Below are 16,290 nucleotides of genomic sequence, written 5' to 3'. Positions count from 1 at the left end.
AGATCTAAAAGGATCACTGTATTGTTTAAATTCATCGTGGGTATGTAAGCACAACCAAATAAAGAGGGACATCAGACTGCTGACCCGTCATGTTTTTCTCCCCCAGAAACATAATCTTGTGTAACTGAATTGTCCAGGATCAGCCTTAGTTGTTTCCAGGGTCTTGAGACCTGATGGATTAGATCTGCACAAATGAGTCTCAAGCAAGGACGCAGGTACAAAGTGACAGGTAAACTGTTGTTTGAAGCTGTGCTCAGAGACAGCTTTCAGGTTCTCTGAGTTCCCCTCGGTCTTTTATTATAAACAACTTCTTTGTTGTACAATAGCACATTACCAAAAGCCTTTTTATTCTTTTCCTCACACCCATCATCTTTTCCCCATGTGACTATGTCACCAGAAAGCACAGAGCACGCATAAAGTCAGTTCAGGGTCTGCAAAAGCAAGTTATACATTAACCTTCAAATCTCAAGAAAGCCTCCACATTACAGGTCATCTGGGCACTAGTCATTACAGCATCAGCAAGGGAACAGAAAGGTGCTAAACAGGTCAGAGCAACATTAGTAATTGTAGCTTGTCTAACATTACAGAATCTCTTCCTCCAGTTTACTGAATTCCTCCGAATATATATTTTTACTGTGTATTTCAAACTATTTTCCATATGCAATACTAACTTCTTTTACAGCTTCCCGAAGGGCTCCTTCACAAGCTCAAATTCTCTTACAACTTACCCTAGTTTCCTTAGCTGGGTGATGCCATGGGGTCACATCAGTGTGTTCCAATCTTTCCAGGAAGGTTAGCTCACTAATCTAATGGCCTGCTTGGGCAGTCCAAACCTATCCTTTTATATTTTGTATTATACAGATATCTTCCAATTTCTCCCAGTATTTCTAAATCAAACTTTCCATTATTAGAGATCTCCTCTCGTGGGGACTTTCACCATTGCCCACTTATCCACCACACCCATTTATCTTTTCCTCTACGTTGTTCACTGTATTCTGAATGGCCATCCCAGTCCTCAGTGACCCAGGCATAGTGTTCCTTTCCTTAGGGGTGTTCCTTTCTTTTAACTACTAAACCTTCAGGTTTCTCAAAAACATTTCCTGCTTCAAATACTTCCTGGTACAACATAAGCATCTCGAGTTGGCAAAAATGTCTCAGAGAACAATTAAGGCAGTCAAGTTCCATAGAACGAGCCCCTTGTCCCATTATGCCTGGACTGACTGCTTGAAAAGGCAGGGCTAGAACAGTTTGTTCCTAATAGATATCAGAGCCATTTCCTTCTCTAGTAAGGCCCTCAATCCTTTGCTCAATTTTTTTTTTTTTTATCAGACTTGTATTTGAGGACAAATATGGTGTGGAAAAAAACAATGCAGTAACAGTCAAGCATATAAGAACAAGCAACGCCATCTGTGCACTAGAAGCCAGCGGTGGATAATTCAGATTGAAGGTGCTCCTGCAGCTGAAACGGTCAGGCGGCCATATTCACAGCCATGTTACACCTGACGCTGAATGTAAGGGTGTTGGCTACAGATCTTACCAAATCCTTTAGTCATAGATTCTCTTCAGTGTCAGTCCTTTAAGGTCCCCAAAAACTACTGTGATGTGAAAAGGCTTTAAAGATTAATTATACTGTAAAGGTTACTCTTGTATAAAGATGCCATCAAGTGAGAAATGGTACTATCCTGAGTACACTTATGGGTTCCTTTTCGGTATGTCTTTTTCCTCATGATTTTTAAGACTACTGCTACGTACAAAGATTTACCACATCGCAAAAAGAAACCCTTAGGATTTCTCTCAAGTGTATGTTCTTTCATGTACATAACTGTGTTGTAAAACAGCTTTAGCACGTTGATTACAATTTCAAGTTTCACTCCAATGTGGTTAGACTTTTAAATATTCAAAAATGTCTGTGATATGCAACTGTTGGAAGCAAGTAAAAGAAACTTGTCCTAAGTAGTGGGGGCGTGTTTTGTTATCAGCCTCCATTTAATCATATGGTACACCTCAGTTCAAGTTCCCCAGCCCTGGGATAGCTGAGGACTTTCAAATAGCAGACCAGCTTCCATTTTTCAGCTTTGTTCATGAAAACATATTGACTGTCCCTAACCATGGCTTCTGTTATTCATCTTTTGTTCCTCAAAACATAATGCCCGTCCCTAACAAAAAACAAATGAATTATTACTTAGACTGTATCAGTTGACATAGATCAATTAGAGAAGGAAACCCCTTATTGCTCAATCCTGATTGGTGAAAAAAAAAAGTGGAGTTATAACTTGGTACAGATATTTCCGGTTTTCAAACTTAAAAGCTCGATACCGTTCTTGCTCTGGGTGGGGAGGTGGATGGGTAGTATGTCACAGTTCAGCTTCCAAGTGTGTTCTGTGACACTGACCATTAGCAGGCAGCGTGTTTGCAAGTTCTTACCAGCTGCATTACCTGAGTTTGAACTGTGTTGGATCCCAGAGGACCCCATAACACAAAGGCTTTACTACATTGCTTATACTCAGAATTTTTCTCCAGTATGAATGCTTTCATGATAATGAAGACTACTGAAATATGCGGACTTTGCCATATTAAACATATTCATAAGGTTTCTCTCTGGTATGACTTATTTTATGATGATGAAAACTTATATGAAATGTGAAAAGGCTTCAGCACATTAAATACATTCATAGGGTGTCTCTCCAGTATGGATTCTCTCATGATGATGAAGACTATAGAAATGTGCAAAGGCCTCATCATATTAAATACGCTCACAGTTTCTCTACAGTGTAGTTTCCTTCATGCCTTTGAATATTACTGACATGCAAAGGCTTTACCACAACGACTACATTCACGGGGTTTTTCTGCGCATGTGTTCTTTTACATACTCAAAGATGACCATGGTATGCAAATGCTTTACCATATTGGTTACACTAATAGGGTTTCTCTACAGCATGTGTTCTTTTATGATATTGAAGATGACTGCTTTGTAAAAAGCCTTTATCACATTGGTTACACTCAGCGTGTTTCTCTCCTGCATGTGGTCTTTTATGTATCTGGAGACTACTGTAACATCCACAGTCTTTAAAATGTTGACGACACTCATCAGGTTTCTGTCCTGTATGAATTCGTTCATGCCTTTGAAGAGAACTATGACGTCCAAAGGCTTTTCCACATTGCTTACATTCATAAGGTTTCTCTCCAGTATGAATTCTTTCATGCCTTTGAAGAGAACTGTAGCGTCCAAAGGCTTTTCCACATTGATTACATTTATAGGGTTTCTCTCCAGTATGAGTTCTTTCATGCACTAGGAGACTATTGTGACATGCAAAGGCTTTTCCACATTGGTTACATTCATAGGGTTTTGCTACAGTATATCTTCTTTTATGATACAGGAGACCACTCGGATATGCAAAAGCTTTACCACACTGCTTACATTCATAGGGTTTTTCTCCAGTGTGTATTCTTTTATGTATTAAGAGATGACTGTTTCGAGCAAAGGTTTTACCACATTGGTTACATTCAAAGGGTTTCTCTCCAATATGTGTTCTTTTATGTATTTGAAGATGATTGTGATGTACAAATGTCTTACCACATTGATTACAGCCATAGCTTATTTCTCCTGTATGAATTCGTTCATGCCTCTGAAGATGACTGTGGCGTCCAAAAGCTTTACCACATTGATTACATTCATAAGGTTTCTCTCCTGTATGACTTCTTTCATGCCTTTGAAGATAACTGTGATATGCAAAGACTTTTCCACATTGGTTACACTCGTAGGGTTTTTCTACAGTATGTGTTCTTTTATGTATTTGGAGATGACTGTGATGTGCAAAGGCTCCAAAATAATGGATACTTTCATAGAGTTCCTCTCCAGAATGAATTCTTTCATGGCTTTGAGGATGACTCTGATATGCAAAGTCTTGATTGTATTGAGTAAATTCAGAAAGTTTCTCTTCAGTATAACTTCTTTCATGCCTGCAAAAATAATTGGCATATGTAAAACCATTTGCACATTCAATACACTGATGAATATTTGTCTTTCATGCCTGCAAAAATAATTGGCATATGTAAAACCATTTGCACATTCAATACACTGATGAATATTTGTATGTGTATAAATACTTTTATAATTTTGTCTAATTGTAAAGAGGAAACCAGTCATAATGTACCATCACTCTACTGACATTCACGGGGTTCCCCCTCATTATGGGTTGTTTTGCATCTTTGGAGATACATGGAATAGGAAGATCATGAATTACATGGCTCATATTGAAGGCATCTTTTTGATATAAGAAGTTTTTCATACATTTGAAGAGAAGGGAAAAATCTCAGAGCTCTACCACACTGACTACATTTATAAATTTTCCTATAGTGTGAGCCATACTACATTTGCAAAATGAACCAAGACAAACTAAAGAATTCCATAGTCCTGGTACTCATTGCAATTTTCTGCAGTACAAGTTTATGGATGTCACCAGTAAAGTTAGACAACCAATTATTTGTAAACTTATAGCACATCTAGAAAGTCTGCTCAAACCTGTACTACAGATGCTTTCTAATTGTGCTGGAAGAGGGGTTTGCTGCTTCTTTCAATATTCCTGTGTTCACATGGCTTATATCTATTGTGACATGTCCACCCTACTAAAAGAAAGTAACGAGTAAAAGGGTTCCACACTGTATTCATACAGCTTGACCTCTTCTCTTATACAGATGTGGTATAGGGATTAAGGTTTCTCTACAACAGCATTCTTGACTATCATAAATTGTCTATCTCACTGAACTTAGCAACATTATTACAACAGTAACACCAGCTTTACTATGGACTATATTGCTTTTTAGAAGGTTTTGGACATGTACTTATTACCTATTCAATATGTATACCTTACAATATCTAAGTGGTACGAGATTAAACAAAATGGCAGTTCTAGAGCAGAGCTCTATTTGGCTGTGATTCAAATGGTGAGGTCTGTAAAGGCATTTTTCTTTGTCTTTGTACTTAGAGGAATGCACAGATTATATACCTGGCATTGAAGGACATGGTTTTGTGAGATTCAATAATCATCTATAACTTAAAGCAGTGCTTTTTTTTTTTTTTACCATGTTGCTTCTCTTTAAAACCTGCAGGACGTACTAAAATTTCTTCTGAGGCATATTCTTAGCAGCTTGCACATTAAAATTACCTTCCATGTCTTGTAGAACTTTGAGAATGTTCTTCAATATTTTGGTCTTTCCAATTGTAGCCTGAAATATAGTACCAGAGACTGTATATTATTGAAAATTAGGCAACATTTAAGTTACTATCTTCAGAGACCCTTAGAACCATGATTTATTCACTTCATCCTTCCTCATTCTCAACTAAAATTACAAAAAATAACAATAACCAGTAAACAGTCACCCCAGATTTTTAAAAGCAGAAGAAAATTTACTTTTTTACCTATAGAAGCGAGATTCCTATAGGTCTCCAGCATCACATCTTTGTAGAGACTCTTCTGAGAAGGATCCAGCAAAGCCCACTCTTCCCAAGTGAAGTTCACATGCACATCCTCATAGGTCACTACATCCTAAAAGATCCCATTCATGTGTACATGAGAAAGCATGGCACTGACAATACTGTAAATGTATACTTCATTGACAATATGTTCCTGTAATTCTGGTACTTACACTAGAATGAAATAACCTCTACTTATTTCCTGACACAAATGATATAATGTAACTACAAAGTAATTTTAGAAGGAAACAGAATAACGAATGAGCTTCACCTCTGTCATTTCTGCAGCCCTTGAATATGATGAAGCCTTGTAAGAGAAATGGCAATTAACAGACATAAAAACACACAACCAACCAAATCAACAGTACTGAGTACATATCAGCTGAATTGTGTGAACAATTACTACCTAAAATATGATGTGCGTATTACTCATGCTTTTAATCCCAGCACTCAGGAGGTAGACCCAGGGGACCTGAGAGAGTTGGATGACAGCCTTGTGTATGAAATGAGTTCAAGGACCATAAGAAATACATATTAATACCCAACTCCCCTGTAAGAATCACGCACACACGCACACAAGAACTCAGCTGTATTTACTGAACTTCCTACAAAGAATTGTACATTCACTCCAGTTCTGTATTCATCTTCCAGAAACCTGAAGAGCCCCAGTTTAAACTGTAACATTAATTAGATCTTACTAAAAATTCGTGCATGTTTAAACAGTTACAAATGGATAGATGAAAGTATTAGCAATGTAAATGTTGATCAGAAAAAGTAACATAGGGCAGGAGAGATGGCTCAACCAGAGCTATGGCTGGTCATGCCAATAACTGTGTTAGGATTAATTGCCAGTATTTACATGGAGGCTCAAAGCTATCCATTATACCAAGTTTAGAAGCTCTTGAAGACCAGGCACACATGGAGTATATATATATTCAAGCATACGGGCAAAATATTCATATTCATCCAAAAAGTTAAACACAAATACAACAGGTAGTAAGAATGCCACACTCCAATAATCCAGTGACTCAGAAGGCCCAGGTAGTATGAATGCCGTGAATCCCGAGAAAAATAATTTACCCTCTGCTAAATTTCAAAATTCAAGATGTGGATGAACATCAGCACCATGGCATATGCTTGCGTGTACAAAAACCTACACTCCAAGCCCACCGGCTAATAATATAAAAGCAAAACAAGCCAGGCATTTTGGCCCACATCTAATCCCAGGACTATGGAGCCAGAGTCAGATGCATCACTACATTAAAGGCCTGCCTGGTCTACATACCTACTTCAGGACACCCAGTGATACACAGAAATACTTTGTCTTCAAAAACGAAAACAACAAAATTTAAAAATATGACAATTGTAGGCTTGCAGAATAGCTTGGTGTTGGATATGTATTGTTTCTAATGTATCTTATGTGACTTATGGACAGAGTCAATATTGATGAGTGCGTGACAGCAGCAAAGGAAAGCTGATTGATCAGCTTCAACTACAACACACGAGACACAAAAAGGAAATGGGTCGAGTGTGCAGAAGAAATATCATAGCTAATAATGTATTTACAAAGGCGTCTCCTACAAAAACTTCCATATGCTCTTCACAAGAAGCCACAATGGAGAGACAAGTGCTCAAAGACATCACCCTATCTAGGAGCTCTTTTGATTCTATCAAGTACATTGTGACTCCGGGATTATGGTTATCCTATCATAAAAACATATTTAGTCTAAATTCAATGATCCTAATAGTCTGTAACAACCCCAGTTCTGTTGAAAAGTCCAAAGATTCTTTTGACACTTAAGGTAATATTGATTGCCACATCTTGTAAAATCAGAAAACAAGTTATATCTTTTCAACATGCATTGGTATGCCCTTTGCCATTCCAATAGAGAGGAATGTGCAAGTTGGACCAAGGCAGGAAACCTGACAGGGCAAACATGAAATTCTGTAGCTCTGTCTCAGACACATGGAACTTCACTTTCAAAGGGCTTAGATGGCACTGTCTCTACAACCTCTCATACATCTCTCAGTTTCAACATGTCCACTCCTTATATGCACACGCTCATGACAGATTCCTCATAGCTTAGGAATATCAACATCTTGTGGTCTCGGAATGCAACTCAGGCTTCATCCTTACAGCTTCCAGTGATGAATTCTCATAATATCCTCACTGGGACTCAGACTCTGCAAACAAAGATGGTGCTAAACTGAAACCAGGGTGGGAGAATTCATGACCATACATTTCACATCCTCTTGTTTCCAGAGCCTGTGAAGTTTAGCTTCTAAGTTGGGATGGACCCTAGCACACATGGACCGTAATTATAGCAGATTTTATATAAAGTTCATTTATGGGAATAGGAATCGACTTTGCCTACTCCTTCTGACTTAGCAAGAGGGAGTGTTACTCTTAGGATACCTTCTTAGGCTTCCAATCCAGAGCAAGGGCTTTCTCTTTAATGGTGATAATGTCCTTGAAAATTCCTGCCTCTGTTTCAGCACTGACTGCTGTGTGAAACTACCTAGTGCTGTTTTTCTCTACAAACCACAGACTTTGCATTTTCCCCCACTGTGTCACAGGTAATAACTATTTAAAAGACTCAATATTCCAAGTAAGACTCAGCCCTTTATCTTTTAATTCTGCCTTACTCAGCCCCTCAGGTCACGGGCAGAATAAGAAACATTTGGGGCCAAAATATCACACATGACCTCTAGCTAAAATTTCATGACATCTATTTCCCCCTGAAATCCTATGGCCTCAACTTCCTCTGTCCGTATTAGTGTAACAGTGTGAGCTGCCAGGCCCTACAAGAACAGCAGATGAAGATCTGTGTACAGCTTTCTAAGCCTTTGCCATCTTGGGCCTCCCAGACTCTGTCCAGAATTAGAATCAGTTTTTTGTATCTTCTCTCTTTTTTTTTTGTTCTAACTTGTTACTTAGGTAATGAATAGTTTTTCTTGATACTTCTATCCAATCATAGTTCATCAGCTTGAAAGCTGAAGACGGTAACTTAAGATAGAAAATGCAGGCAAAAAAACCAATGAGAAACATTGTTCCTGGGTTGCTCTCTTGTTTGGTCCCACACTCAGCTAATTAGCTCTCTTATCCTGCCCAGACACACTTGCTTAGGAATATTGCCACCCTCAGTGGAAGTGCCTTCAAACATCAGTCATCAATCAATACAATCTCTCACAGACATACCATACCAACCAGCCATTTTTATGGGGCACACCCTCAATTGAGGTTTCTTCAGGTGACTATATGCTCTGAAATGTTGAAAAAAGAAGCTAACTGTGACACACAGAAAATAATATATGAGAAAGTTTTAATAACCTTAAACCAACGTGTTAACCAAACCAATCACTTTAGCAAAGCCCAAAACACTGATAATTACAACTGGAAAACATGTATTTGCCAATAAATGCAGAGGCGAGTCTTTAGGATCAAGAAGGGAAAACTAAAACTGATTCTCCACAGAAAGTCCTCCAAACCAACAAAACTTCAGGGAACTCATAACATATTAAATATTCAGACAACAAAAATAGGTGGCAGTACTGATTAAAGTAGAAGAAACAAAGAAAGACCTATAAATATACTATAGCCCCCTAACAAGAGCTGTGGGATTACAGTCCAAATCGAAATCAAAGAAATCACTGCCCAGCATTTATCCTGTGGACTTCGCTTCTCTCCTCTGCCAATAATAGAAAATGGATTGGAGGAGGGAGGCCTATTGAAATTGGAGAGGTTTACTTAAAGCATATAAATGTTTCAACACTGGAGAAAATAATTTTGACTATTAAAAAGTATGTCGTTCTCTTATGATGAAGAAAAGGAAGTCTGTTAGGATCACTTAGAAATAAATCCTTTTGTTTCCTATGATTAATAACATACAAGTCTGCACCAGTGCAAGAAACCAAATGCAAGAAAGCAGATTTTCTTCAACAGTGCATAGTTTATACTATACCCCTAAACATCCTATTTTGTACCAAATGCTTTATAAGTCATAAGCACTTTTGGAAACATATCTATTTCCATTTTTATATGTATGATTGTGTGTGAGGGAGAGAATGCCTTCCGTGTGTAGATGACACAAAGGGGAAAGGGTATCAGATCCCCTGGATCACTCGGCCAACACACTCTCTGTAAATCCAAAGAGCCAACAGAAACCCAGGAACAAAACTCCCACCCTAGGAAAACAAGCCCAGAAATTAGCACCTAGACCTATAATCACACTAGCTATAGATGCCTAGACACCAATTTAGGAACATAATCAATAGCAGTTAGCAAAATGTCATCAACAGAACATAACTATCGTCACACAACAAGTCCTGAATATTCCAACATAGCTGAAAGCACAAGAAAAAGGTCTTAAACCAACTATGTGAAGATGATAAAAGTCCTTAAAGAAGAATGAATAAAATCCCCTTTATAAAACACAGGAAAATACAATCACACAACTGGGGAAAAGAAGAAATTCCATATATAAAGGGAAGAAAAACCAAGCAAACTATTGAAGAAAATGTAACTGTTCGTGGCCTAAAAATAGAAATAGAAACAACGAAGAAAACCCAAACTGAGGGAACCCTGGCAAGGACTCTTTGGGACAGCAGAGAGGAGCTAAAGAGGCAAGGGTCACCCCCAGGACAGAGATGGACGAGAGAATGTCGGCCATCGAAGGTAGAAGAGAAGGAATGGATACGCAGAACAGAGAAAGTTATATCTAAAATTTCCTTTCAGTCTGCACGTCCACTAGGGCAGAATGGCATGTCTGCTCCTCTCAACACCCCAGTCTACAGGTCTCCCAGGGGATCTGCTGCAACCAGGGTAACACGTAAAACACGTGCTCAAATAACTATGTTAGATGGGATGAGGAACCGTGAAAGGGTGGACTGGGAGGCGAGGGGCAGTGCTGGGCTGTAAATAAACAAAAATAATAATAATTTTAAAAGCAGAGGGAAAATTCCTAAAAATGTATAACAGGAATGTTGATTCCAAAGCTGTATGTCATGAGAAAACTCAGAAAAATGTGACCTTAGCCAATGTTACCTGTGATTGTATGGGTATACAAATTAAACAAACAGACTTCATAACTCCTATTAAAATGACTCAAATACTTCTAGAAACTCTTATATGTTTGCCCCATGCTCTAGAACTATCTTTGGAAATGGAAGAGCTCAGAAGGGTGGGCTGTGACTGCAGCTCCTAATGACCCCTTGTGGTTTCATGCAAATGCAGCCCCACTGAAGTCCACACACAAAACAATGTTGAAGAACATTTTAATGTCTCTATAACATGGATTATGTCACATGATGTGCAACTGTCTTGTCCACCTACCCGTCACCATGCAACCTGAGGAATTCTGTAATTTAGAAACTCCTTTGGAACCCTGGAACTGAATTTCTCTGAATTATGCCATTGTAGCTGGTTGTAGTGGAAAGGTAAAAAGATTCTAATGAAATGTCACTGAAGGATCATCCCTGTCACCTCCTTTCTGCTAATTTTGAAACTACTTATAAAAACTGTTTCCCAAAACTAAATGTCGAAAGCAAGGTTCAGTACTTACAGAAACCAGAGCGTCAGTTTCCCAACCTGTCTCCCTACTGCCCAGAGAGGAAGGCAGGAAGACGCCAGATCAGCATGATAACCGATAAAGAGCAGCTCACCTTCACCCAAATGCTTCCGTTACATAAGGAATGGCACCTATATCAGGTAGGGACTGAGGTCTGCTAATAGAACCTGTTAAAGAGGCTCTTCTGCCATTTGTCCCAGGGTTTCAGACTTAATAGTAAAGAGAAAGGAGAAGGATGAAGTGATTTAATCATACTTTCAAAAACTATTTTTAAAAGTTAAAACATGCTTTATGGTCCGATATTCTTCAGAGCTTTCCCATATGTAAACTCCATCAAGTACTGCTCTTATCTCTCCCTCATACTGTGTATTTTAAGCCTGTTAGGCACAGCCACACCAGTTTGTCTAGATGTTGTGTTACTTGAACTAGTGTAAATATAGAAATTTGGCTTTTAGAAATAACTTCAGCTCCTCATCCAGATTCGGGATTGCCCTGCTCCGGGAACCTCCTAGACAGCCAGTCTGGACTTACACCGATTGTCTGAAACTGATGACCTGATTACTCATTGCTACTGCCAACTACCGTCAAAGCAGAAAGGCCTCACCTTCCTCCCCCCCCCCCTCCTTTTCTGTGCTGTGACTACACCAGCTTCAAAGTTGGTTGGTGAACTCAGTTCTTACACAGGCCCCTCTTTATCTGTAATCGCCTCACCCCACTCCAGGGAGGCTGGAGGGCACGCCTTCACTGTTCCCTGTCCTTCTCACTGCCAGGCAGAGGCTAGGCTGAAAGGAGCTGCAGGACTGTTTTCCCAGCACCAGGCAGCAGAGGCAGGATCAGGGGTTCATAGAAAGTCTTAACTACATAGACAGAAAGGGTGACCTATAGGGGAAGTTGCTCTACACAGACACAAATATGAAATCTCTTTAGAAAAAGGAATGAGATTCTTAATTAATGGGAAACATTTGAGAATAAAAACAATAGATAAGAACAGCAATACATAAAGAAAATGGCATTTAAAAAGTAACACCATAACTGACTTTATAAAAAGATCAATATAAGTGAAAGAACACATAGGTATGATGTCTTTGAAAAGAGCTGGCCTTTCTCTGGTAGAGGGAATGGCGTTAACAAGATAGAGTGTGACCTCGCCTCTATGTGCAGTGTTAGCTGCTGATATCTCCGACCTGACACATAGCCAAATCTCTGAGCTGATTTAACTGTGCCAATGAGGATTGCACATATATAGATATAAAGCCCCTTATAGAAAAGTTCCTTAAATAGAAATGCAACGTTCATTCATTCCATCGAACCTAGTCAACTTGCACACCCACCAATAGGGTCTGTTTTTATTCACATGTTTATTAGTTAGGGTTCTCTACAGCCACAGAACTTATGAAGTGTGTCTATATGCTAAAGGAAATTATTAGAATGACTTACAGTGTGCATTCAAACTAATAATGGGCAGCTGTGAATGGGAAGTCCAAGAATCTAGTAGTTGCTCAGTCCCGGGAGGGGAGGTGTTTCGGCTGGTCTTCTGTATAAACTGGAATCCTGAAGAAGTAGGCTCCAACAGATGTGCTGGCAAGTAAGCGAAAGCAAGAGAACAAGAAGGAAGGAGAGGAGGAAGAGGATGGGGCCTTCCTTCTTCCATAGTCTTTACGTAGGCCTCCAGCAGAAAGTGTGGCCCAGATTATGGGTGTGTATCACCATGCCTGGATTTGGAATTTGCTTTATCCCTGGCTGGCCTTGAACTCAGAGATCTTCTTCCTCTGTCTACTGGGATTAAAGGTGTGTATTACCTTGACTGGGTCTAAGCTTTGCATGGCCCCTAAACCTTAAGATCGGGATCAAAAGTTTGTGTCAGCCCATGTAAACACCAAAGCCTGTGTCTTCTAGCCTCTAGCTCTGAATTGCTGTTCATTCTAGATATAGTCAAGGTGTCTACCAGGAATAGCCACTACATGCATACATTAATGTGTGCTGGAAAACCACAAAGCCATTCACCCTGTCTGAATTAGGTCCTTCATAATGCTGATGCCTGCAGTTGACTCTGAATTTTAGTCTAGGGTCTAGCCATTGCCTACACTGTTTCATCTGAGCTGTGCACAGTAGACTGTTCCTCCTGTTCTGATCTGAAGGCGGAAGGTAAACTCCACTGGCAAAACCCTTTACCTGTTAACTGAAATGGACAGTTCATTACATGACTCAAGCGAGTAACTTTAAAACACTGAGTCCTTTAACTCAAGAATTTAGGAGTTTCATCAACAGGAAAGCAAGGTCATTGTCTGGGGAGCATGACACTGGGAACAACAGTACCTGAGTCAACACAGCTTGTCTTAGAAACATTTTATAAAAAGAAAGATGAAACAGCTATCCTAGAATTAATATACTTTCCCCCGGAGAAATCATCCCACAAATGATTATTACAAGGTTAACTAAGAAAAATCTGTTTAATGATAGCATGCATTCGGCTCTGGCTAATGCTCAAAGAAGAGACAGCCAAGAATAGATTTTACATCCAAGTATGCTGTCAACCCTAAGTCTCTTTTAGGTTCAGGCCCTGGGCTATGTTTTAAATAATTTAAATTTGTACTAGAGACTGCAAGTTCCACAGATGGGAGATTAACACAGCAAAGATATAACCAGAATTATTTCTTAAGTGTACCACTGCCCTGAAACAGCGGGTCACTCTTCAATGACAGGGTCCTGAGATAAAAGAGCCAGAAGATAGAAATATATAAAAACTGGGGTGGAGATGTCTTGTACAAGCTATATGCCAAGTGGGCTTCTGAAGAGTAGCATCATGTATACTTCTTACAGAGGAAAAATGGAACAAAATAGGAAACTTCTGTGAAGTCAGCACATAATACCATTCGAAAGGTTCTAATAAAAGAATGCCACACAAGCAGAACACTGAGTATCTCAAAAACATTACTGACCAAGCCCAAAGTTGACTTGGATCTGATAACATAGCTTCATGTCGTACAAAGAGTTGGGATCTCAGGATCTGAAGCAACCATTCCCTAAAGGCCCTGGCCCCAGACCACTACCAGTTTTCCAAACACCTTCCTACATTTAGAAAAGGCTCTCTATTTTATTCTCAATACACTGGGGCCTTAGTGAAAGCTCCTAAGGCCTAAGGCCCAGGCTGCTACTGGCTCTGGAGAGCTGTGCCATTCTCCATACATGAAGGCCTCACAGAAAACCTTGCTTGGTCAGGCCAGTCCTCAATACAACAGTGCTGTTCCTTTTCAGAGAGTTGTCACCAGGTGTACTCTCTTGCCTGTGTGGCAAAACTATGCTTTTCTCAAGAAGTGGACCTTTATGGCACACCAAACCTTATCGTTGGTTGTGACCCTATATTGCCCCCTTGAGTATCTTGTTCTTTAACATCGGGATGGGCCTAGTGGCTGACTATAAAGCAGAGCTGTCTCCTATCTTATGGTTTGTAGACAAACGTCTGTACAATCCTGGTAAAGTGACACACGTGTACTAGCATCATATTCTCTAATAGACCTTTTTAGAGGGCATAGTATATAACTAGGTGGTGTTTTAGAGGCAGTCCTCCCTCACTACATTCTTCTTGCTGTCACTAAAGAACTGGTAAACCCCTTACATCATCAATTCTACTCCTCTACATCACAACTTACTATTGGAGTGCTGCTCGACACACGAGATGCCTTGTACCAGCTCCACAAAATTAGCCCTAAATGGGTTTTATTCCTTCATGTAAAACGACTAAATGCTAAGGGCAGAACTTACAGAACACAGTAGAGAAACTAGGGCTCTCCGAGTTTGGCATCCTGCCAAGAGTATTTCTACACACAAGCCCGTACTCCAAATGTTTTGAGCAGATGCAGCCACCAGGTGAAGTTATTCTGAGCCCACCACCCGGTCCAGGGAGAGAAACATGACCACAAGGAACCTTACAAGTCACAGCTTCTGTCAGGCTGCTGTTTACCACCAAGCCCCAGGGACGACCAGCATGCCAGCACCTTTTGCTCGGCCGCCTGCTCCTCCCCTCTCTGGGAGATGGTCCTGCACTTACCATGTCGGGACTTCTGAGCGTGCCCGAGCTCCCCGCACCCAGGAGCCGCACACAGAACATGCGAAGCAGAAACATTCACGACTGTCAGCTTCAAGGAGGAACTTGCAAGATCGCACCCGGAAGAGCCCGCCTTCTTTTTGATTGGCAGGCTTTCTACATTTCTGATTGGCTAGTGTATCTTGAATGACATAAATACCACCCGCATAATTAGAGCGTGCTGACGGGACACCGCTGAATAATACCAGGCACAGGTTGAGAGTCAGAGGCTAGTCCTTTTCCGGATCTGTAGAAATTTGTGTTTCTATACCACTGGTGTCTGTCCTCCGATGGCCACCGGTCTGTTTCCCCACCTTGGACAGGGGAAGAGCCAATTTGCTGTTGCTCAGATACCTGCTTCTCCCCTTTGTGGGCCACATTACAAATTGGGATCTTGCCTGAGCTTCAACCACAACACTCAGTAGGCACTTCCCCTCCTCCACTATGAAACAAGGTCCATAACTGGCATAGCCCGTTTCTCAGCTGGAGTTATCAACCTGTCCCACAAGTGGAAATATGCCCAGAATATTAGCAAGTAAAGAGGGATTATAGGAGACGTGACTTTTGGTTTGTGTCTTCAATCTGGGTTCAGGTACACTGCAAGTACGTTTCACTTGATGAGACGACCCTTACAGTAAAGCAGAAAACACATGGCAAACACCGCGGGGCACTATTGTTAACCAGCACGTTTTCTTCAGTGGGTAGGGAAAACAAACAACTAGAAATTCCACAGCCACGTTAGTTAGTAAAGGTTCTTTTGATGAACAGAAACTGATCGAACCAGTCTCTTTATTATGTTAAAAAAATGGATTTATTAGAAGGGCTCAAGGGCTGTGTGGTTCAACTAGACCAACAATATCTGTCTATCAGTGGGAAGTTAGAAAACATCCAGTAGTGGTTCAGTCCATGTGGCTTCATGCCACAGCTGGTCTTCAGTATATATCAGAATTCTGAAGAAATAGGCTCTAATACCAATTAAAAAATAATAATAAAACTGCTAGCCAGAAGAAGAGCAAGCAGATAGAGAGAAAAAAGAAATCTTTTATTTTCAGTGTCTTGTATATATGTAGGCCAACACCAGAAGCTCTGCCCTACCCTAGATTACAAGTGGACCAAAGATCCAGATTAAAGAAAGGTTTTCCCACTTCAAAAGCTATAATTAAGAA

At 40.1% G+C, this 16,290-nt stretch overlaps 1 protein-coding gene across 2 annotated transcripts; it reads right to left on the bottom strand.

The window, feature by feature from the left end:
* Positions 1-306: 306 nt before the first annotated feature.
* On the bottom strand, positions 307-15,163 carry LOC308427303 (zinc finger protein 120-like; the record flags this gene model as incomplete). Of its 2 annotated transcripts, XM_080925420.1 has the most annotated exons (4): positions 307-3,960; positions 5,166-5,226; positions 5,420-5,546; positions 15,089-15,162. In XM_080925420.1, 4 exons carry the CDS (start codon positions 15,146-15,148, stop codon positions 2,916-2,918), a joined length of 1,293 nt encoding a protein of 430 aa, XP_080781546.1. In that variant the 3' UTR covers positions 307-2,915. The 2 variants fall into 2 exon arrangements, with proteins under 2 accessions (XP_080781546.1, XP_080781547.1); XM_080925421.1 differs by lacking the exon at positions 5,166-5,226 and having other exon boundaries at positions 3,634-3,960; positions 15,089-15,163.
* Positions 15,164-16,290: the final 1,127 nt, after the last annotated feature.

This window comes from Micromys minutus, assembly GCF_963924665.1.
Source record: "Micromys minutus genome assembly, chromosome: 11".
Classification (NCBI taxonomy): domain Eukaryota; kingdom Metazoa; phylum Chordata; class Mammalia; order Rodentia; family Muridae; genus Micromys; species Micromys minutus.
The sequence above is the reverse complement of the archived record's forward strand: the minus strand, read 5'-3'. Positions and strand labels throughout refer to the sequence as shown.